The sequence below is a fragment of the Phalangium opilio genome, unplaced genomic scaffold, assembly GCF_054372755.1.
Source record: "Phalangium opilio isolate 3A_F unplaced genomic scaffold, DU_Popi_V2 ptg000024l_1, whole genome shotgun sequence".
Taxonomy (NCBI): Eukaryota; Metazoa; Arthropoda; class Arachnida; order Opiliones; family Phalangiidae; genus Phalangium; species Phalangium opilio.
This window is the reverse complement of record NW_028324155.1, coordinates 4,078,113-4,100,971: the sequence shown is the minus strand read 5'-3', so window position 1 is coordinate 4,100,971 and position 22,859 is coordinate 4,078,113. Positions and strand designations below refer to the sequence as shown.

Genomic DNA, 22,859 nt, shown 5'->3' with positions numbered 1-22,859 from the left:
CTAAAAATACCTTTAAACTTCCTAATCTTCTTAACCAACTAACAAGTAAGTATATTTTTAAATTATCTTAATTCTTCCAACTCATTAATTTAATTTATTAGAGTTAGATTAACTATTTTGAGAATTTTCTTTTCTTGCAATCTTTATCTCGTCAGTGAAGTCAGTTTCGAAATTTACCACTATCCCTTTAAGATTATGGCTAGAGATGCTTGTAAACCTCCTTCACTCCTTAACTAATTAACAAATAAATTTACCTTGAAATAATCTTAATTTTTAATGCGAATTAATGGTATTAATTAGAAATATATTAATTTTTTTGGGAATTTTTCTGGATACCTTTGGCAGTTTAGTTGTTAACGCAAAATGCTTCGAATAGCACACGAGAATGCAGGCAAAAGAACAGTGAGTCTACTGTATAGATGATGATGTTGGAGAAATCAATAAAGTGGCCGGAATTTCGGGAAACTTTGACGCCTTTTCCATCATCACGTGGTATTTCGACGACACCGCGATTGGTCTTGTCGGAGATGTCGCGTACCATTTTTGACGGTCGAGGGGGCGGAGCCCCCGTACGCTTTTATCCTTTGCCTCCCTCCTTTGAACGACCGCGTGGCCCCCACGGGGTCCCTCGGCGCATAAGACTAGGGATCCTTCCTTGACGAGCTGACAAAATTGCCCCAGACGATAGGGTGAAGTCAAAGTCAACTTCGCGCCAAAGAGTGACCACATTGAACCTGGTCACTAATATGACGTCGTGGGAACCCAAAGTTAACCCTTCCGGTTCCAGAAGTTGTCGAATTGGACTGTCCAGTGTGAGTTTTGAATATTAAACCTGTTGCTCAGTAAAATTTGTAATATTTCAATTAACGTTTTTGTCAAAATTATGATTTAATTTCAATTTGTCGTACCGCGATATTATAAGCGGGATTTTTGTCATCTTGAAGCGTTAGTTTCTTAATTCTCAAGAACATATATGCTGAGAAAACTTCAAATCATAGATAAAGTTGTATCTATAGTTTAAAATAGCTTCTTTCGGAATATCTTGTACCCTGTTTTTCAATAGTAATTTTGTTCTTAGAGATGGAAAGGATTTTAGTCGTCCGTCTTTTCACTGGTTAATTTAGTTAATATACTTTAGGCCTAGTTACCTTCTCAGTTCACTTCAAGTTGTAATAACATTTCTATTGTTAATTCGCAGGCGTACTTTGTGGAGCGTTCCGAAGTTCGAATCCGTCGTGAAACTCAATTTTGCGGAATTACCGAAGAGCATTACTTCTCGAGCGCCAGTCCCGAATCTTCAAATGAAGGTAAGAAAGCCTTTGTCTTTACTCGCCATTGTGTTAATGAGATCAGTAGAAGAAACAAACCATAGCAAAAACAAGATATAAGGGAATAAAAATTCAATTATTCCTTTTAATTAGTTTAACTATAGTTAATTATATTGCCGGCCAACACACTTGGGAATGTTTTTAGCTTACAATAACAAAAGTGTATTTCATTAACTCGTTGAACTCCCCGTTTTATTGTTAAGCGCCCGGAAGCTGATAAAGAAAAAACAAGATTTTTTAGTCCTTCAAAGTACATTAAAATTAACCTCTTAGAATTTCAACAAGATTTCAATTCCATACTCAAAAGACACTCGTAATAAGATAGGGCTCAACTAAACTCGTAATTATGAAACCTATAAATGATATTTCTTTCCTCTATTGCCAACAAAATAACCTTTTCAAAAACCATATCTTTCTTTAGTATAAGTTAATTTCAAGTTGGCGCATCATGAAACACCAGTGCATGGTATTTTGCACCTTTAATATTTATTACGTAAGGTATAAAATCGTCTGAGGAAGATAAAGATGAAGTTAGACGACTTTATTACCTTTCCCTTCATTGCTTCCAATTTTCCGAATATACATCCGAATCATTACTCCCGCTGCAGTCTCTTGACTCGTCTCACACCCTACTTCCTCCGACACATATCAAACTTAATGTTCACGGATTTGTACCCTATTGTGGTCGAGTTTGGCCTGCCACGACTGAAGAGACGGGACGGGGGAGCTCTGATTTAAAATCGGAGATGTAGAAGAAGAGGAGAGAGAGAGTGGGATATAACAAATCCGAAAGTGATACGGAGAGGAGAAGCTTTTCAATAGAGACCCGGGTACTTTACTTGCAAATTCGACACTATCCCCTAATAAACAGGGGGGTTGTAGCTATTGAATAGGGTTTACTGTCGGGGGTTACTGGGGTCACGCGGGAGGGGATGACGGCACTTCCTTTTCTAAAGCCGGACAATAAGGGTTATACCATCATTTCGAATATACAAGCATGCACCCCGTACGAATCTCTTTGTCGTCGTTTTTACAAGGGGGTACGATTGGGGTTTGCGGATCTGAATGTGATCCGATATGGAGAATGATTTCTAGATTTACACAATTCGTAGGCTCACATATATATATACGAATGTGTTATACGCGCCTTTTATAATCATACCCAAAATTATAGGGTTCTATAAAAGTATTATATCTCGGATGACCCGGCGACAGGAACGGGTTTAATCCTTTCAGTGTGACTCTTGCCTTATATATTTTTTTTCGTTAATTCGAATGCTCGGAAGCTGCCAAAAGGGGATTTTAAATGAGTTTTAATCTCTTGTTTAAATACTTTGGGTAGGAGGTACCAAATGATATGAGGCAGCGGGTGTCAAAGGGTAAAGTTAAAATTTAGTGACCTTACATTCGTGGAACCAACTGAGACCTTTTATAATGCATTAGCCATGGTCTAGGCACTGTATTTTTTATACAAAATATTGGTGTATTTAATTTTAGTTAATTTAGTAGGTGATGCAAATGTTTCGACCTCATCTAGAGTTTGATTAAGTCCTCAAAATTAAGGTAACACATTTTTAATTTTATTTCAGGTTACCCGACGCATTACGAATGTCGAGCTCGTTTCTCGCCATCATGCATTTACTGCACCAACCGATACCGATCGAGTTCTTCCCCTTCGAACGTTGATGTACCCAGTTGCGGACTGCTACATGAACCATCGTCTTCTCCAACCAGAAGGGAATGTTTCACCTACGAAAGATACCATTTACACCAACATCAAGCCGCCACCACGTCTCCAGTTGATTGTCGCATACCTAAATACGGTGGTGACGAAGAATTCAAAAGAATAAGTGACCCTACCTTGACCATTGACCACGAAGAATGCTTTGTTGAGGCCGATGCTCACGATAAACATCCGGAACTGACCAAGGGCGAGAATCAATTTCACCGACATATACAAGAAGGAAACTATCGAAATTTCACCGAAGTTCAACCTTTGGCAGTCAATTTTGTCACGGATGAACAAAGAAAGTGGAGAAACTGGTGAGTCTTGATGTTTTCTTAATTCCGAGCTCTACCCTCTTTCTAAACCAAACCCATGATGGATGTAAACTAGCATTTCCCTTTTTTAAACAAGTATATATACCAAGTACTTTCTGACGAGCTCCTCTTGAAAACTTATATTTTTGTTAACCGAGTTTGAATTAGGAAAAAGACACAAAGTAAACTAGTAGCTAATTGAAATCGCGCAGGCAGGGTATAAATAGAGAGAAGGGATAACATTAGCTCAAATTCTATTGAAGCTAGGGAAAAGTTTTCGAGTCTGGAGGATATCATTGTGTGGGGAATGGACGGGGGGGGGAAGAAAAAATCACCCGATCTGATTCAAATGCTAATTTTCTTCAGCTTAACTTCCACTCCATTGAGGAGAGGACCCAGGCAAGGGAAAGGCGCGGGCCTACTCGACAAAATTTTGTTAGCTCGACGCCCAAACTGATCAAATTTGTTCCAAACACAACAACTTTTGAAGCGTATATCGTCCCCTCTCCCATTCTATCGATTCCCTGAAATAGATCGTCTCTTTATATTCTGCAAAATACTCTCCCTCAACATATAGTTGGCTCTTCATTCCAGCAAAGATGTTTTCTACACCCAAATCTCATTACCAATTTAACAGCAATAGCCTCTTTTTAAAGAAATCCATTACGATATCCCTTTCCAAACATCTTCTTATCTTTGTGGGCGATTTCTATTAAGAGCCTTCTGACATTTCTTTATAATTTAATTATGTTTGCGATAGCTAATTTCCAATATTATCGTTTACTAACTTCCACGCGCAAAAAATTCTAAACCAAAAATTAAACGAATTTTTTTGGTTAACAAAATTTCTTTTCCCCGGAAGTATAGTGTTATCAAGAATGTATTAAATATGCCGAAGAATATTCAACTCATTCCAAAGACAAAGGATGTTTCAAATTGGCACAAACCGATGTTAATAATCGGTAATATAACGATATCGGCCATTACAATTTTCAGAAAATTTAATTCCAATGCAATACCAACGCCTTTGTTAGATGCTAGAGAAATTATTTATTGAATATTCGTTTATGTATTTAATAAATTCATGGTATCATGGTATACATATTTCAATTTTTTAACGTATCAAGGGGGTGGAGAAATATAATCTTCATCCCATATATCACCATTACAAGCTCTCCTACTTATATATATGGGTTGACCGCTTCAATCCCCTTATATAAAAATCGCTTACATTGTAATGAAAACTACACCGTCGCATTTTTTTTCCTCCTGCCTCCATCTTTCTGGTTACCTATCCTTTTTAAACCCTCTAACCCAAAACCCCGTCTTGAATATACCAAAAACGCGTAACCGTAGATGGGCTAGTAAAAGTAGTAATTCGAGGCGAAAGTATCACCTGTACCTGACCCAACGCAAGGTCGAAACATTTTTCCTGGGCGTTTGTAATGAAGGAGGCCGGTCGCCGAGAGCACCTCTATCAACCTAACTCTAGAGTACAACGAAACTTAGGGGATACAATACCCAGCGCTATCTTTCATTCCTAAACTGATATTGAAACGATGTATACCAAAAAATCCCACGTCCGATCGAATTGCACCAGTTATCGGGAAAAGGCCATCGAGGGCCTTGGTTTGCATGAGAACTACCCTGAAACCGTGATGAGAAAAACCAAGGATTCTATATATTAAATCGCAACCTATGAAGGGTCCCAAATTCGAAACGTTAAACTATAGTTCCCTACGTGGTAGTTTGTTGTTTCTCGGAATGGAAGCGAGCTTATCTATGCTAGAAGATTGAAGGGGGTCCTGAGTGGGTAGCCGAGTGGATAAAGAGATGGGCACTTGACCACCCATCCACCCCATTTTGTGTCTTGCGCGCCTTTTTACCGGTACGCGGGAAACAACAGGCTATATAGCTCTGTTGCTCGGGGTGTCGAATTACCTATCATCTTTTGACATGAAATATATATGCCGCCCACTTTAACCTCTAGTGCGGGGTTGACATTGTGAAACTTTGGTATATCGCAGGATGTAAAAACATATTTTGTTTGTATACGTCGTATCGGTGACCTATTTATTTATATTTTTTTATTCAATGTTATCAATTTCTTAGAAAATTGCCGATCTAAACTTAGGCGTTGAAATGGTTTTTCAATGTTAAATGCTTCACCATTTCCAATGCTTAGAAGTTTTTACCATTAATTGTCAGAAGTTATAGAGGTACCACATAGAATTATGTACATGTAGTGGAAACTGGGAGACAAGAATTCCTAGTGTTTCCTTCTCGTTCCTTTCCCACTGAACCTATTGAACACTCCCTTTTAGGTTTTTCGTCTTAACCAAAGTGTATTAATTGAAATAACAATTCAATCGTTTTATAAGGAATCCGGATAACGTTTCATCGTGTCACGTTACGTCCTGCATCACACCTTCGGCCACGCCCAGCCCTACAAGTAGCGGAGGCGTAATCCACGAGCGAGCTCCACCTCGTCTCTCTTGCCACTACGAACTTCCCATCCCTTTCTCTTCCAAATTTGACTCTCAAGAAGACGAAGATGAGCAAAACCAAAACCGATCGACCAACAGAGTTACTGGTCAGTCGCTTATTTTCGTTTCTCACTCACCTCTATACATTTTTAGGCATTCCTACCTTCCATGTTTATCTTATCCAATATAGTATTACTTATTTAATGGTGATCCTTTCCTTAAACCTTTACCGAAAATTGTTACAAAGTTCTGAAAGTTAGCTTTAAATATTAATGAAGCATTATATCGCTCCCATCGAAATATACGGCGTTTCTAAATTCAAATACCAACCAGGGGCTATCTTGACCAGTATCCAAAGATTATAAAACTTGAACATATTTTCCGAATTGAATTTGCGACAGTTTCCGAGTGAGATATAAAACCTCTTAAAGGTTTTTTCCAATCCTCTTTGAAATGGAGGGAAGACCCAGAGGGGTCCTGCTGGGGTTCTTACGGTAAATATATTTATAAGGTACATTTTAGGTAATCCGCGAATAAAACATGTATGAATAGGAAGAGACGAGACTCGGTATATAGAGCAAAGGATGGAAGGAGAAGAAAAAGTTTTTTTGGGGGCTAGAGAGATTTTTGCTGATTCATACGAGATGGAAGGTCTCGTCACGTCGCCAAAAAAAGGGGCCTGAACTTGACACGCGTTTATTAGGAGTTGGGATGTGACAAAGATGCCCTCTGGACATCACTCTCGCCCCGTTCCTTCCCCCACCTTCCAATAGCAATTTTTTATCTGTAAGGTCTCTATTAATAACAAGTAAACTTGTGTAGCAAAATTCCCCTCTAGTTTTTCTCAATACTGAGCACGCTTTGGTGGACCAAATTAAAATTTACTAGCAATGGTGTCTTCTGCAACAGGAAAAAATGCAAAATATAATTATCATTATGAAGTGTTAGACCTAAATAGAGAAAAATAAATTTTTTTAGCAACAAAAAAATGAAACCCTTGACGTTAGTTTGATTGCTGGATGAAGCCCACCCAAAAAAAAATAAAAATTGCAATTGTAAATTTTAAGTTGAAAGGGTTTCGATATAGGGGTGAAGGAAAGTGAGAGAAAGAGAGAGTATTAGAGGAGAAGATGCCCTAGCTCGTGTCTCTTTATTTGCTAATCGTAAATCGGAGCCTTTAGGAGGAGGACGGCTACTTCTCATCTGTGTAAACAACGATAAGCCCCGCGCACCGTACCGTCCTTCCCAATACTAGAAGCCGACAGTCCCCTTCTCAATTTCGGAGGGTAGAAGGTCCTAACCCAGTATACGTCTTTAGGGAGAGCGAATGGGGGAGGAGAAGACCGAAAATATAGTATGATATTCATTTATCATTTAGCAATTAACGGGGGCTGGAAAGGGTTAACTCCATTCGCCGACTTAATCTTTGGAAACGCGCGGATTTTATAATCCACAGTTTCAATTTACTTTTCGGACTAATTTAAATTCAATCCCGAGACAAGTTGACGTTAACGAGCCTATCCGATAAACTTAAAACCCTCCCTTTTAATTCTTTCGAATAAGCCAACGTTCCCGTTTTTGGCGCAATATGAAAATTAAATCTGTTTTTTTCCTTTCTTTTTTTTAAGAAATGAAATGGTCTTAATTAAAACACCGCGTAATTTTATAAAATATCTTGATTAATATATTAATTTGAAATGATTATGTTTCGAGAATGGACAGCTCTGTTCCAAAAATTAAGGTTTCATGATAACATTTTTAATTCAAGAAAAGGCTTAATATTGTCAATGGAATGATGCATTAGGCTTAAGGATAAGTTGATAGTCTTGGGTATTATAGGTGGAGGAATTTGAGGCTCCCAAGTCTCTAAATATACGTAATGGGTAAGCCTAACCGGGTTTCTGTTTCTCTTAAGCTTAGCCCGAGGTTTGTAACTTTCGTGGTGATCCCAATGGGGATCCTCTTAGATCATTTTGGCTTCGTGTTCCCATTTCTCCTATGGCATCTTTCGACTTTATCCGATTTTCGGAATAATGTCGATCCCTATAGTATAAAGCCACTCACTATACAGCTCGCTCTCGTTCCATCCATGGCCATTAAGCGCTTGAATTAATTATTGTTTTGGCATCTCGTTTCTCTCCCGGCGGACGTATCGGCCGATAATTCCCAGATATCAGATATCCATTAGGGGAAATAGAACTTTGCGTCAACGCCTGGATTGATTATCCGATTCTTCCAAGGACTTCTCTGTTTTAGAATATGGTACTAAATATCCCTAAAATCTATATTTGGTCTTAAAATTTCAGTTTCATGCACTGCTACTGGAGGAAATCACTCGTATTTATCTTTTCACCAGAAACTATATTTTTAACTAATTAAGGTTTCAGGCACGATTCCCCTACTTATTGAAACTGTTCAATTACTCAATAATCGGAATGTTGTTTCAAAAACTTGATTAGATGAAGAAAACCCATGTTTTGGCGCGAAATACCGAGCTATGTATGTGAACAGAAAGAGGGGGAGTGGGTCTTCATTCGTCCGTTGAAAAGTCCGATAACTCCGAGTAAGCCGCTTAGATCTGTTGATAAATTCATGAGTATAGCCTATTTTCTGGCCCGATCCTTTCACTCTATCACGGTCCTTTGTCTCTGTGGTCTTCCTCTAGAGACCTAGATTGTGGACGAAATATCTTTCCAGTTCTTATAATGGATAAGTAATTCCAAATATGCAAAAGAAAAGAGTACGTGGAAACTATATTTTTCTTTCCTATTTGCATATTTGAGTATTGTATTATGGGATTATATACCTACGAGGGTTTTTCTTCGAAACAAAAACATAATAAATATATTAGATCATTCTGTTCTCTACCATGCATGTTCAAATAATTATTTAAAAATATACATAAGACTGGTGCACACGCGCGTTCATAATAGCTTCACGTTATGCAAATAAGTTTTTTCCCCTCGCTCGTGAATTTTGGGAAAAAGATATGAATTATTGAATAGCTCTCGCGATAGAAGAGCCAGAAATTAACGCGTGCTGGAAAATGACCCGTATCGATGACTGTTCTTAGAACAGTTTGCCTTATCTCGGTTGAATCTTTCGACGCTAATTGGACACGGTTCCATTCTTGAAGCTTTCGCCATACTAAAATGATGATGGAGAATAAAGGGTCATTTGAATCGCAAATAGGCTTTAGCTCCTCTATGGCGGCGTCTGTTTTGTTACACGATGTGTTTCGGGGGAGAATAATTGTCACCCTTGACGGTTTTTGGGGCTTCAGTCGCGGTCCCGGGGTGATGATGCCTCTGTCTGGAAACCCCCACAAAGCCACTGCCAGATTTCCCTATACCAAAGAGTGGAGTTGTCAGAGGATCCAAGCTTCGAATTGATTTCCCATCTTGACAACATCAAAAGCATTATTTTCCGCCGTATTAGCTAGGAATTTTGGGCTTTTCTATACCCCAAAACTAGAGTTCCTCCACTGTATGTATGCTCGTGAGATCAGTTGTGTAGAATTAATTAGGAAAAGCTTTTCCTAGTAAAACCAAGTCCAACAAATCTCTATAAATTTCTTACTGAATTACCCTTTTTTTTTCGTGCCGCTTATATTTTATTCAGATGGAAGTTGCGAGCAAGAAACTGTTCTTCAATTCGCCGATTTATCAAACTCAAAAATTAAACCGGCCAGTTACGACAATAACTGTTTGTTGAACTTGGAAACCGAGACGCACTTTCAACGCCACCATCAAGAGTCTTCGGTTAATTTCAGAGAAGTCAACCAAGGTTTTTCTACGAGGCAATCACGACTCAACGGTTACCCCAGTCGTGATTCTAGGCCCGGGGTCAAATTAGAACCGCCGTCGTCGCCTTTGACCCCGGCTCCGAGTCCCGGCCATCAACCAACGAACCCAAACGAAGGTTACTTCAGTCCGGACAACGCCAATCCCCTTCCAGTCTGTCAACAGCAGAGGAAAGGTAGTTTGCAGCTCTGGCAGTTCTTGGTGGCTCTACTGGATAACCCGACCAACAATAAGGTCATCGCTTGGACCGGAAGAGGAATGGAATTTAAACTTATAGATCCTGAACAGGTGACTACGCCATAGTTTTTAAAAGGTAGATTTAATAAACTCTCCTTGTCTATATTAGGTGGCTAGACAATGGGGTATACAAAAGAACAGGCCCGCTATGAATTACGACAAACTTAGTCGGTCGCTGAGGTATTACTACGAGAAAGGAATTATGCAGAAAGTAGCCGGTACTTGATTTTCTGACACATTTCATACCTAAACTATGATTGTTTTTCAAGGAATGGTCTCCTATTTATAGGGGAAAGATACGTTTACAAGTTCGTTTGCGATCCGGACTTTATATGTCATCAAGGGAATCGGGATCCTACAAACCGTTTAACCGTGGAAGACAATTTCGATTTCGACGGTTCCGGTTCCTCAGTTTCTGAGAATCATTATCCAGCAGAACGTTTATCATCACCTTCTTGCGATCCTAATACGACCAATTACGAACTCCAAGGAGTTTGCGATTTCGGTTCCACGTCTTATCAACCATTGGCCTGTTTGCGAGATTTGAGTTCTCCAGTCGCGAATAATCGTTCCAAGATTGAAAGAGAACGTTCGCGATTATCCGAAAATCAAGTTTACGGTTAAAGTTTGCTTAAATAGCATTAAAGATTCAGACAACGCAAAACATATTTGACTTTAAATTATTGTTTCTCGTTTGAAGGAAAGAAAAATTAAATTAATTATAAAATGTCACATTTAATTCCGGGAAATGAGAGGCGCTATTTATTGTAAAGAAAATAAGAAAAAAAATCCCCAGTAAATTTATTCTCCCCCGTATTGTATCTCCGGCTCTCTCTCTTTTCTAATTTAAGTATCAAATTTTAGGAAGCTAGATTGTCTCTCTTCCTAGCCTTAGTATTATATTTCCCACTTAAAGGACTTTTTTCTAGGTTTTTGAGCGTAAAGTCTCAAATTCCCTATTGTCTTGGTTTTCCAGCCAATACGGTTCTCGTCAACAGTTATAGCTGGTTGGTCTTTATAAGTAAGAATTCTCCAGTGAGAAGCGATTCGTTCTCCGCGCATCGCTCAAGAAGCAAGCGAGCTCTACTTCATCTGAATATAAAACTATGACGAAAGACGACTACAAGAAAAGGCTCGTTGTCTTTTTCAGCGAGAAGCTGGGTAAGTAACTGTTAACCTTTATTTCGCTTTGAATCGCAACCGAATGGTTGGTTTCCCGTATATGTTTTAGACGCGGACAAGAATGGATACATATCTTGGGCCGACCACGAACTTCTTGCCTTGGTAAGTAATATTATGGTCTGTAGTATGTTTTAAACGAAACTGGTTCATTTTCCAACTAGAGGGCCACCTTTCAGCAGAACAATGGCGCTTTCAACGAAGCCATACACAAGAAATTTCTCACTCACAGCCGATTGATGTGGGAAAGTTTATGTTCCGATGTTGGAGTAAATAAAGTAAGTTCGGTGTTTCTAAAAGTTAAACAATTTCGATAATCTCGCGTTTTCTAAGGACGATAAAGTTCATTTCGTTGACTTGGTCAACTTTATGTATGCTAAGACCAACAATACTAGCTCGTTCAGCGAGTTACCCGATTTCCTGCAGAATTTGGCCATCGAAGTTTTTCACATGATTGATAAAAAAGGCAAATAAGCCCTTACGCATTAATTTGAAATACAATCCTTCAATAATTAATTTTTAACCCAGGAGACAATGTTTGGGACTTGGACGAGTACCGTTTTGGCGCTGTTCTTTGGTGCTACGTGACAAATCTAAAAGAGATCGATCAAGCTTTCGCGTCAATGTTGAACGTTAGTATAGATAACCAGCCTCGCTTAATGTTTCCCGCTCAAATTAGAAATGGGAGATTTCCGAGGGGATTTCGCTTACAAAGATTTTAACCGATTTCACTTGTCAATTTTTAGAGCGAAGACAAGAGACGCGGAGGAATCAGTTTGGCACGCTATCAGGAGCTGGTTCTTGAATTCTTCACTTCTACCGACCCAGACATTCCAAGCCGTAACATCTTCGGGCCGTTGAATGCCAACATGGCGGATGAAGTTCTGAAACGAGCCGCTCCTCGCGAATAATTTCGGCTTCGATATTGCCACGTTCCTTTAGTCCTAACATGAATATTCAGTAGCTAAAGTGTCTACGAACCAGCACTAGCTAAAGTAAATACTTTAAGCATTAGTTTATGCCTTTTTGCGTGGTTTCTATGTCACGCTTCAGTCCAATGCACTTCGAATAAAATCATTCATTATAAATTTTTATTGGATAAAGTCATTTATTCTGACTGTTTAGTAAGAGTATGTCATGTCTCGACTCGCAGCTCTATTATGCTGTAAACAATAAAACAGCATTAAAAACAATAAAACATACTAAAACAGCATCAGAACAATAAAACACCATAAAAACACAAAAAAGGTTCAAGGCAGCAAGTAGCATAAGCGTATAATATACGTCCGTAATGACATACACTCGTTTGCTCGCTTAATTATGAGCTGGAATAACGATTTTATTTTTCCTTAAATTTGATCAACCTATAGCTTATCGAAATGACCAAAGTCTCAGTTTAGAATGATTATCGCTTAGAGTGTGGCTTCTGTGGCTCAGTCGGTAAAACCATGAATTTATTTATTAATAAATAAATTCATGGTAAAACGGTTGAGTCGTGGAGTACAGAGGCTGGCATGTTCGAGTCCCGTTAAGGGAGAGAATATTGTCTGAGATGGGTAGTGCCATCTCTTAATCCAAACAGAAGACCGAATTTGGGGAAAGTCTAAGTATAAAACAAGTTGGGAAACCAAAATAAACCTCTCCGAGCCGAGACGAATTTACTTTCCAAACACAGGTCCGCCAGCAAATGAGACAAACCGGAAATACATATTTCTAATCGGCGAGATATTGCCATGATCATTTGTTAAGTTTAAAGCGTTTAATAATTTCCTGCGTATCCTCAATAATTCTAATGAGGACCTAATATCTATCACTTAAATGTGTATTTAACTTTCGGCTCACTCTGAACCGTTAAGATCTTCTATAAGAGGACATGAAACAAGGTCAATTCTGGTTTAAATCTAGGTTATCTTATCTCATAGACCCAGTCGTTTGAACACGAATGGAGAGATGAAGTATTAACATCCTTATTATTTAATAAAGCTAAAAGTTACATTTACACTATATATAAATGTAGTAAAGATGAATTGAAAAGTAAACTCCAAATTTTAAATGTTAATATCAAAAGATGTTCTTGGAATATTGAGATGAAACAGAGCTTTATAGCTCCACAACTACTAAAAGAATCGTAATGCCGAAAAATATTTAAGTATTTCCATTTAATATTCAGCAAAAAGAAAATGTTATCGTTTTGAAAGAGATCTTTTCATCCTACTCGCTTTATATTAACTTTGATATGCGTGTAGTGTTTCGATTCAGATGCAATCTACATTACTCGTTCTATATTAACTCTCACTTGTGTCACTTCAAAGAAATAAGTTTATCTTAAATAATTAATTAAATATAAATGATATTAATTATTTTAATCGCCAGTAAATAACTTTAAAAATAGTTAAATCGTTTAAAATAAAGTTGTTCCTATTATCTTTCGAAAGTTTGCTAATATTGACGTTTAAAGTGAAGGGTACCCCTCTTGCCCGCTTTTTTCAAATTTTGAGATATATATACGATTCGTTTCCATTATAATAATAGATAAAAAACGCATTCGCGTGAACCGATGGTGGAAGCCCTGCCATTGGGAGGCTAGACGTTTCTCGTAACCCTAGCCGATCGCCGCGTATATCTTGAAACCAAACGATGACGAAGGAAAACAAGCCAGAATATACTGACTGGCGTCCATGTGGAATGGACAAAGACCTGAAGATGGTGGTGCATAGAAGCTGGTGTCAATGTGGAATTGACGAAGAACAGAAGATGGTGGTGCTTGGAAGCCAGCAAGTACAGACTCGTGTCCATGTAGAGTGGACGAAAACCAAAATTGGTGGTGTGGGAACTCAAGTAGAATAGCCAGCGGAGACAAACACAATTTTCCAAATTTCCGTGAACACGTTTGCTCCGATACGCAAACTGCGAACGCGGTCACGTGGGGTGTGACAGACAGACACACACACATACACGTCCAGTGCAATACCTCTCCGTGACGTCATCGTCACTCGGAGAGGTAATTAATAACGCTTAGAGTATGGCATCTGTGGCTCAGTCGGTTAAACGGTTGAGTCGTGGAGTACAGAGGCTGGCATGTTCGAGTTCCATTGAGGGGGAGAATATTAGTAAATTGTCTGAGATGGGTTGGGTAGTGCCATCTCTTAATCCAAACCGAAGACAGAATTTGAGGAAAGTCTGCTGTTTCCATACTGTTACCCCCTGCTGGGACCCCATGCTGTGACCCCCTGCTGTTTCCATACTATTACCCCCTGCTGGGACCCCCTGCTGTTTCCATACTATTACCCCCTGCTGGGACCCCCTGCTGTTTCCATACTGTTACCCCCTGCTGTGACCCCCTGCTGTTTCCATACTGTTACCCCCTGCTGGGACCCCCTGCTGTTTCCAAACTGTTACCCCCTGCTGGGACCCCTGCTGTTTCCATACTGTTACCCCCAGCTGTGACCCCCTGCTGTTTCCAAACTGTTACCCCCTGCTGTTTCCATACTGTTACCCCCTGCTGTTCCCCCTGCTGTGACCCCCTGCTGTTACCCCCTGCTGTTTCCATTCTGTTACCCCCTGCTGTGACCCCCTGCTGTTTCCATACTGTTACCCCCTGCTGTGACCCCTGCTGTGACCCCCTGCTGTTTCCATTCTGTTACCCCCTGCTGTTTCCATAATGTTACCCCCTGCTGTGACCCCCTGCTGTTTCCATACTGTTACCCCCTGCTGGGACCCCCTGCTGTGACCCCCTGCTGTTACCCCCTGCTGGGACCCCCTGCTGTGACCCCCTGCTGTTACCCCCTGCTGGGACCCCCTGCTGTTTCCATACTGTTACCCCCTGCTGTGACCCCCTGCTGTTACCCCCTGCTGGGACCCCCTGCTGTGACCCCCTGCTGTTTCCATACTGTTACCCCCTGCTGGGACCCCCTGCTGTTACCCCCTGCTGGGACCCCCTGCTGTGACCCCCTGCTGGGACCCCCTGCTGTGACCCCCTGCTGTTTCCATACTGTTACCCCCTGCTGGGACCCCCTGCTGTGACCCCCTGCTGTTACCCCCTGCTGGGACCCCTTGCTGTTACCCCCTGCTGTGACCCCCTGCTGTTTCCATACTGTGACCCCCTGCAGGGGGCCCAGCAGGGGGTCCCAGCAGGGGGTAACAGCAGGGGGTCCCAGCAGGGGGTAACAGCAGGGGGTCACAGCAGGGGGTAACAGCAGGGGGTCACAGCAGGGGGTAACAGTATGGAAACAGCAGGGGGTCACAGCAGGGGGTCCCATCAGGGGGTAACAGCAGGGGGTCCCAGCAGGGGGTCACAGCAGGGGTCCCAGCAGGGGGTCACAGCAGGGGGTCCCAGCAGGGGTTAACAGCAGGGGGTAACAGTATGGAAACAGCAGGGGGTCACAGCAGGGGGTCCCAGCAGGGGGTAACAGCAGGGGGTCCCAGCAGGGGGTCACAGCAGGGGGTCCCAGCAGGGGGTAACAGCAGGGGGTCCCAGCAGGGGGTAACAGTATGGAAACAGCAGGGGGTCACAGCAGGGGGTCCCAGCAGGGGGTAACAGTATGGAAACAGCAGGGGGTCACAGCAGGGGGTCCCAGCAGGGGGTAACAGCAGGGGGTCCCAGCAGGGGGTCACAGCAGGGGGTAACAGTATGGAAACAGCAGGGGGTCACAGCAGGGGGTAACAGCAGGGGGTCCCAGCAGGGGGTCCCAGCAGGGGGTCACAGCAGGGGGTAACAGTATGGAAACAGCAGGGGGTCACAGCAGGGGGTCCCAGCAGGGGGTAACAGCAGGGGGTCACAGCAGGGGGTAACAGTATGGAAACAGCAGGGGGTCACAGCAGGGGGTAACAGCAGGGGGTCACAGCAGGGGGTCACAGCAGGGGGTAACAGTATGGAAACAGCAGGGGGTCCCAGCAGGGGGTAACAGCAGGGGGTCCCAGCAGGGGGTAACAGCAGGGGGTCCCAGCAGGGGGTCACAGCAGGGGGTCCCAGCAGGGGGTAACAGCAGGGGGTCACAGCAGGGGGTAACAGCAGGGGGTCACAGCAGGGGGTAACAGTATGGAAACAGCAGGGGGTAACAGTATAGAAACAGCAGGGGGTCACAGCAGGGGGTAACAGTATGGAAACAGCAGGGGGTAACAGAATGGAAACAGCAGGGGGTAACAGAATGGAAACAGCAGGGGGTCACAGCAGGGGGTAATAGTATGGAAACAGCAGGGGGTCACAGCAGGGGGTAATAGTATGGAAACAGCAGGGGGTCACAGCAGCGAAGTAAAACTCGTTTTTGTATAATCTTATAATAAGCAGACGGATAAGCAGACGCCGTTTAGTTTTCTGAAAAATTCTCATGGTTATGCCGGATTGCCTGGTTAGCACTTAGCAAAAATCGGTAGCAAAAAAAATAAATTAGGTAAACTAGTATCACCCGAGGGACGGTACTACCATACCGCCGTTTTACCCATAGACATTAGTACACTACCCGCAGAGGATTTTCTGTAGTTTATTCGAGACTTTCATGGCTAAAATTTTAGGCAAATTGAAGATCAAGTGAACAACCATTCAACCATCATTTGTCAAAATGAATGTTATAGCGGCTGTAAAATCGTACATTCACAAAATGATCGACGAATGTGGATCTGGAATGAAAGTATTTCTACTAGACAAGGAAACTGTAGGAAAATAATCTTGTATAATAGTATTTATTTATTAATCAAAGTTCTAAATGTATATAGTTGAGTATCGTCAGCATCGTCTTTGCCCAGTCTGATATATTAAATCTAAAAAAAGAAGTCTTCCTGTTTGAAAGAATTGATTTAGCATCTAGGGAGCCGATGAAGCATTTAAAATGTATTTCATTCTTGCGACCCACTCCTGAAAATATTCAGTTACTTTCTCAAGAGCTAAGAAGCCCTCGATATGGCCAATACTACCTCTGTAAGCTCATTTTTTTATAACAAAATGCTTTTATCATTTACTGGGGAGATCATACAGATTTTAGCAACGTCATAAGTCGCAGTGATGTTAAAGTTTTAGCCGAGGCTGATGAACAGGAATCAGTCCGGGAAATTCAAGAATATTTCGCAGACTATTTAGCTATAAGCCCTCATTTGTTCTCTTTGAACATAGTTGGATGTTATCAGGTGAAAATACGTCAAGCATTTATAGAAAATTGTTTAAAGGAATATGAATATTTTCTCTAAAAGGTAAATTTATGGAACCAAAACCATCTTTCACGTACCGTTCAAGGATTAGCCGCTTTGATGCTCTCTTTGAAGAAATCCTGTAGTGTAATTCGCTATCAAGCTTCTTCCGATATGTGCAAACGTTTAGCGGAAAGTTTAAAACAGTTTGCGAATAAAGACTCGTCTTTATTCGATTTTCGACGCAGCGAAATTCCTCCTTTGATACTAATAGTTGACAGACGTAGGGATCCAATCACTCCTTTGTTAAATCAAGTAATTATTTAGATTAAACTTAAATAGAACAAGATTGTAGCAGCATTTAATAATTTTAGTGGACTTACCAAGCCATGGTTCACGAACTTTTAACCATTCACAACAACAGAGTTAGTTTAGCTCACGTACCCGGGATCAGTCGAGATTTGCAGGAATTGGTACTTTCTTCCGAGCACGATACATTTTACGCTCAGGTAATAAATTATAAAATAAAGATTGAACAATCTCGTGATCGACATCCGTCATTTAATTAATTTAATTTCAAGAATTTGCATAATAACTTTGGGGAAATTGGAAGCAACATTAAAGATCTAATGCAAGATTTTCAAAAGAAAACGAAATCTCAGCAAAAAGTTGAATCTATCGCTGATATGAAGGTTTGCTGGTGGTGGTTAAAAATATTATTTTCTTTCGCGTTTTAATTCATTAAAAATCATTTCTCTCTCCTATTTAGACATTTGTTGAAAATTATCCGCAGTTTAAAAAAATGTCCGGAACAGTTTCAAAACACGTCACGGTCATTGGAGAATTGTCTCGTTTAGTTTCCTCTCACAATTTGTTCGAAGTTTCCGAAGCCGAGCAAGAATTGGCGTCTGGAAATGTTGCTGATCATTCCGAAGCTTATTCTGTAAATTTTATTAGTTTAATCAGAAGTATATAAGAGAAGTGTACAAGCACAAAGCGGTGTAAGTGTAACGTCATTCTTCCCAACATCGGAACACTTAGAGCAAGGTTACTAAACCGAATCACATACACGATAAATAGTTCCCTCATCATTACTCTATTAGCGTTTAAATATTTGGCAAGACGCATGCGCTTGTGCATTTTGTCCCACGTCAAGACAATCAAGGTTTGTGGGATGATTGCTGGGGATTTAGTGGGTGCGATGCCCATTTGTAGTTTGATGAGCGGGAAAGCAAACAAAAAGGGTGAACCTGGGAAGAATGATGTTACATAACTAAAGTATTAAGAGGATACAGAGTGTCATCCTTCTTCTATTATCGCCTTCTGGTTTAATTTAATTGGAAGTACTTTAAAATTTTAAAAAACATTTTAATTTCGTTAGAAAGTATCCCGATTAATTCAAGATAAACGAGTAACGCATCACGACGCGCTAAGATTATCGCTCCTCTACGCAATTTGTTTTGAAAAAAGTAGCAATTACAATATTCAAGGTTTGATAAAGCTGCTGAAGGAAAGAGACGGCTTTCCTGAAAAATCATTACAAGTAGATTAATTAAGATTAGTTAATTAATTAAACTTTGTTGTTAACCTGGAACGTTTTAAATAGTATATTCGTTACATTTTGGAGTTCAGTGAAGAAAAATCGGCACCGTCTCCGGCGGAAGGCATGAGAACCATCACCAGAAAAGTTATTAAAGGATTGAAAGGCGTTGAAAACATTTACACGCAACACGAACCTTTGTTGAAAGAAACCCTAACTGATTTAATCAAGGGTAAATTAAGAGAAAGTCACTTTCCATTTTTGGGAAACATTCCTCAAACTGGAAACAGAGTTCAAGATATAATCGTCTTTACAATTGGGGGGACAACTTACGAAGAATCTCTCATGGTACATAGCTTGAACAAAACTCATCAAGGAATTAAAATTATCTTGGGATCAACTACGATACATAACTCAAAAAGGTTAACATTAACAACAACCCTGAGACCCGTCCCTAACTAGTAACTACTCAATTGAACGAATTCGAAAACAACGTACTTTTTTTACTTACAGTTTTCTTGAAGAAATCAAATCTGGAGTTCATACAAGATCATCTTCTAGTCACAAATCCCTAACTAGATGAAAAACGCAAATGTTTTATTATATGTTAACAAACACTTCAACTATTATCGTAATTGAAACTGTATTACACTTATTAATAAATTAAATTCAGTGGTGTGCGAGTCCCGTTTTTTCGGTTTCGAGCCGAGTCCGAGTATCGAAACTAATTTCTTATCGAGTATCGAGCCGAGTCTCAAAAATACTTTCGAGTATCGAGTATTTAGATAGGTCAAATTTTGTTTGTTCTTTCGAGTAATTATCGAGTCTCAAATATTGACTTGTCGAGTAGCAATTTTGTAAATTTCTTGAAAATAACGAAGATGTTCAATTATCTAATATCTAACTAGTTCAAAAAGATTGCTAGTGATCAATTAAACATTGAACAGATGATTTTTAAAATAAATGCTCATGAGCTCATCGTCTGCTATAGTTGTAAGCCTCGGATTCGAGTATTTGTTGAGTATTTAAGATGTTAAAAGCTACTCGAATCTTTCTCGAGTATCTCAAAGTGTTGTTATCGAGTCGAGTACTCGAACTTAACGAGTACTCGCACACCCCTGAAATTAATGCTTATTTACCTGTAAATTAATTAATATCTGTGGTTTATTCTGAACCAGCTCCTATTGTAATGGTTTTTCTTCTTATTTAAGTCTGTAAAATAAATTAATAAATAAATATTAAAAATTACGTGTACGTACTGTTGTCGTCGTTGTTGTTGTTGTTGTTGTTGTTGTCTCATGGAAGGATTAAAAAATACACAACTTATTTTACATATTTATTTTTTAACTAGAATCACAGTACACAACTTGCGAAAACTATTTAATAAAAAAAAAATTGCACAAAAGTTGAGATTTTGTAGTTTTTCTTCCGACTTTTCTTTTCTTCGCTACAGTAACAATTTTATAATCATTAAAAGGTAAAATTTAATCTGAAAATAAAATTACGGGTGCCATACATCATCCTTATTGCGTAAGAATTTCCACAATAATTTTATATATATTTTTTTAGAGAGTGTTAATGGTGCTGAGTGTATTATCAAAAAATTATTTTAAATTCTTTTTTTTTTTTTTTTTTTGATAGTTACGTAAATTTTAGCAATGTAGTTTTTTATTCCTTCCTTAGCTCTTCGTCTTTATAAATACTTCTAAATATTGCTGTAACTTATTTAAAAATTAATATAGTTCCTAATAGTTTTTTCAATTATGGCTGTTTTCAGAAAAATATAAGAGATCGACAAAAAAGCTTTTTCTCTAATATTTTTCATCATTGATTTAAACTCGACGTGCAAGACACAGCCTTTTTTGTTGCCTTAAAAACCCTAGATTAGGCCTATACAGTTGCAATGACAACTAACTGTCGAGTAATAGAAAATAGGTTCTACGTGCGTTTAGATTGTTACAAGGAGAGAGATATTATAAAATCTACGATATTCTTGATTATTTGTTAATAAGCTACATACTTTTAAACTTTCAATTCCTTAGTTTTGCCAAAAATTCCGGTTTGAAAATCAGGTTTTCAGGAGAAATATTTAGTCACACTAAGTTGCTACACTAGTATAGGCCAATCAATTTAAGGCAACAAAATTGCACGCTGAAATTAACGAGTACTTGTCACATTAAAACAAGAATAAAAATTTTGTTCACCATGGCAGCTATTTTAAAATTAATTCTCTTATTTCTTTACATATATCTCCGATTTCTTTATATTTGCCAATTTTTCAACAATCTCCCAATTTGATTTAAAAATTATCCCAATTTAATCTTCGTAATACTGCGTATTAATAACAATTTTAGTTTCAAATTAAGAAATGTTATCATAACCATTATTTTAAACAATAAACCGAATATTAATTAGTTAAATAAAACAAAATTAACTATTAGTTTTAAAAGCTCGCTTTCCAATATATATTATTATGTAAAACATTAAACAACGTCACAAATTTGTGTCGATTTTTTTCTTCTTTTTTAAATATCAGAAAGCGGCAAGCTTAGAGTTAACTTTGTTATTTTATTATTATTTATTAATTTTTATTTATTTATTTTTATTTTTTTCAGCCTACTTTAAATCCCTTTTTAACTGTAGGCGGAAACTTGGCACTTAAGAACATTCAAATATATATAATGTTTTGAGAGCTACTACTTTGTTTTGTTTTGTCCAAACACTTTTGTTGAATGATGCACGCAAAACATGTACAGTGTATAAAATGCAAAGTTAGTGTGTGTGTAGTTTTTTTTTGTGTAATTTTTTTTCTTATATAATATGAGTGATATGTGAGCAATGCAATAATACACTGTTTACCGTAAGTGCTGATATGCGAAATCCATTTTTTTTAATCTTCAGATATGTTTCTTATGCCGAATTATTTTTAAAACTTAAAATATCCCCCTTATGTTATTTTTATTATTTTTTTTTTGCCTTGGCATTTTAACAACGGCTAAAAAGTCCACTTTTTATTCAGTTTAAAATTTTACTTTCATTCCCCATTATAGTTTTTATTTTTCTTAAAAATATTCCCCCAGCTAAATCGTAATAAAATCGCTTATTTATTTTTAAATGTTAATTGCATTTTATCAATACTGTATTTTGAAATCGCCGTTTCAATAAAAAATATCACAGTTTTATGTGATTTAATATTTAAAATCGTTTCTTTTTTGAAAAATGAAATATTTTTCATTTATGTTTATGATTTATTAATTATTTTAAGTATTTTACGTAAAACAAAACTAAATTTAATTTAATTAGTTAAATTAACGTTAAAACTCGTTAGTAGCGGAATTTAAAATAAAAAATTTAAACACTTTAGTATTCGTTTGTTTTAAACTACGTTATTTTTGTAAGCTCGAAGTGTTATTTTTAAATAATCGTAATTTTCAAAAGGTTTTTTTTGCTTTAATTAAAATTAAAATGTCCTCGTATGTTTGTTCTTTTGATCTAGACGCGGAATCAGGTTTTTCCCCAATAAATAACAAACAAATACCTGAGTTACTGTGTTTTTTCCCCTTATATAAAATTTTTCATTTTAAAAATTCGTCAATACGTTTTTGTTTTTAAACCAAATATTTAATAAGTTTTATTTATAATTTTAACATTAAAATTAACCTATAGGAGGAAACTTAACTAATAATAATTATAATAATATAAATATAGCGATTTATATTAAAAATTAATCGCTAAATAACTACATTTCATGGGTAAATATTATTTCCGGAAATTTTTGAAAGATTTATTTTTTCCCTTGAATTTCGTTTAAACTTGTACTCGCGCGAAGGGTAGGACTTTTATCACATTTCGGCAGGTACAAGTTTAGTTAAGATTACATAAACAAAAAAAAGAAACAAAATTGAATAAATTAACGAGAGGGGAGTAGAAAATTTTGGAGCAGTTTCGAAATTCTGGTTTGTAAATTTGAAAGGATTTCCGGCGCATAATTAAATTAATCTTAATTAGTCAAGCCAATTAAATTCACGCGCCTATCCTATTTGTCAATAATTCCCTTCGCAACTTTAATTTCCGGCCAATGAACTAATAAATTAACTAATTCTAAAAAATAGAACGCGTAATTCCC

General features: G+C 38.5%; 3 protein-coding genes and 1 long non-coding RNA gene across 7 annotated transcripts; 3 read left to right on the top strand and 1 right to left on the bottom strand.

Annotated features, from left to right (window-relative positions):
* Positions 1-22: 22 nt before the first annotated feature.
* On the bottom strand, positions 23-5,755 carry LOC149692258 (uncharacterized). Of its 4 annotated transcripts, none has more exons than XR_016382657.1 (5): positions 3,189-3,316; positions 1,149-3,077; positions 909-1,073; positions 337-832; positions 23-233 (listed from the first exon to the last, which is right to left on the bottom strand). It is a non-coding gene; the product is annotated as an uncharacterized LOC149692258 (long non-coding RNA). The 4 variants fall into 4 exon arrangements; XR_016382659.1 differs by lacking the exon at positions 23-233 and adding an exon at positions 3,323-5,755 and having other exon boundaries at positions 694-832; positions 3,189-3,249; XR_016382656.1 differs by lacking the exon at positions 23-233 and having other exon boundaries at positions 694-832; positions 1,149-1,541; positions 1,877-3,077.
* On the top strand, positions 687-10,518 carry LOC149692257 (uncharacterized). The gene is made up of 7 exons (XM_089867960.1): positions 687-812; positions 1,199-1,307; positions 2,918-3,371; positions 5,750-5,961; positions 9,476-9,945; positions 10,004-10,112; positions 10,184-10,518. Exons 1-7 carry the CDS (start codon positions 747-749, stop codon positions 10,516-10,518), a joined length of 1,755 nt encoding a protein of 584 aa, XP_089724086.1. The 5' UTR covers positions 687-746.
* A 415-nt stretch (positions 10,519-10,933) lies between these two features.
* Positions 10,934-12,167, top strand: LOC149692256 (sarcoplasmic calcium-binding protein 1-like). Its single transcript, XM_089867961.1, has 6 exons — positions 10,934-11,055; positions 11,126-11,178; positions 11,238-11,351; positions 11,407-11,539; positions 11,602-11,705; positions 11,820-12,167. Exons 1-6 carry the CDS (start codon positions 11,001-11,003, stop codon positions 11,982-11,984), a joined length of 624 nt encoding a protein of 207 aa, XP_089724087.1. The 5' UTR covers positions 10,934-11,000; the 3' UTR covers positions 11,985-12,167.
* A 4,225-nt stretch (positions 12,168-16,392) lies between these two features.
* Positions 16,393-19,987, top strand: Vps45 (vacuolar protein sorting 45). The gene is made up of 10 exons (XM_089867951.1): positions 16,393-16,724; positions 16,786-16,987; positions 17,045-17,193; positions 17,257-17,508; positions 17,568-17,702; positions 17,775-17,885; positions 17,963-18,136; positions 18,575-18,736; positions 18,800-19,155; positions 19,247-19,987. Exons 1-10 carry the CDS (start codon positions 16,632-16,634, stop codon positions 19,314-19,316), a joined length of 1,704 nt encoding a protein of 567 aa, XP_089724077.1. The 5' UTR covers positions 16,393-16,631; the 3' UTR covers positions 19,317-19,987.
* Positions 19,988-22,859: the final 2,872 nt, after the last annotated feature.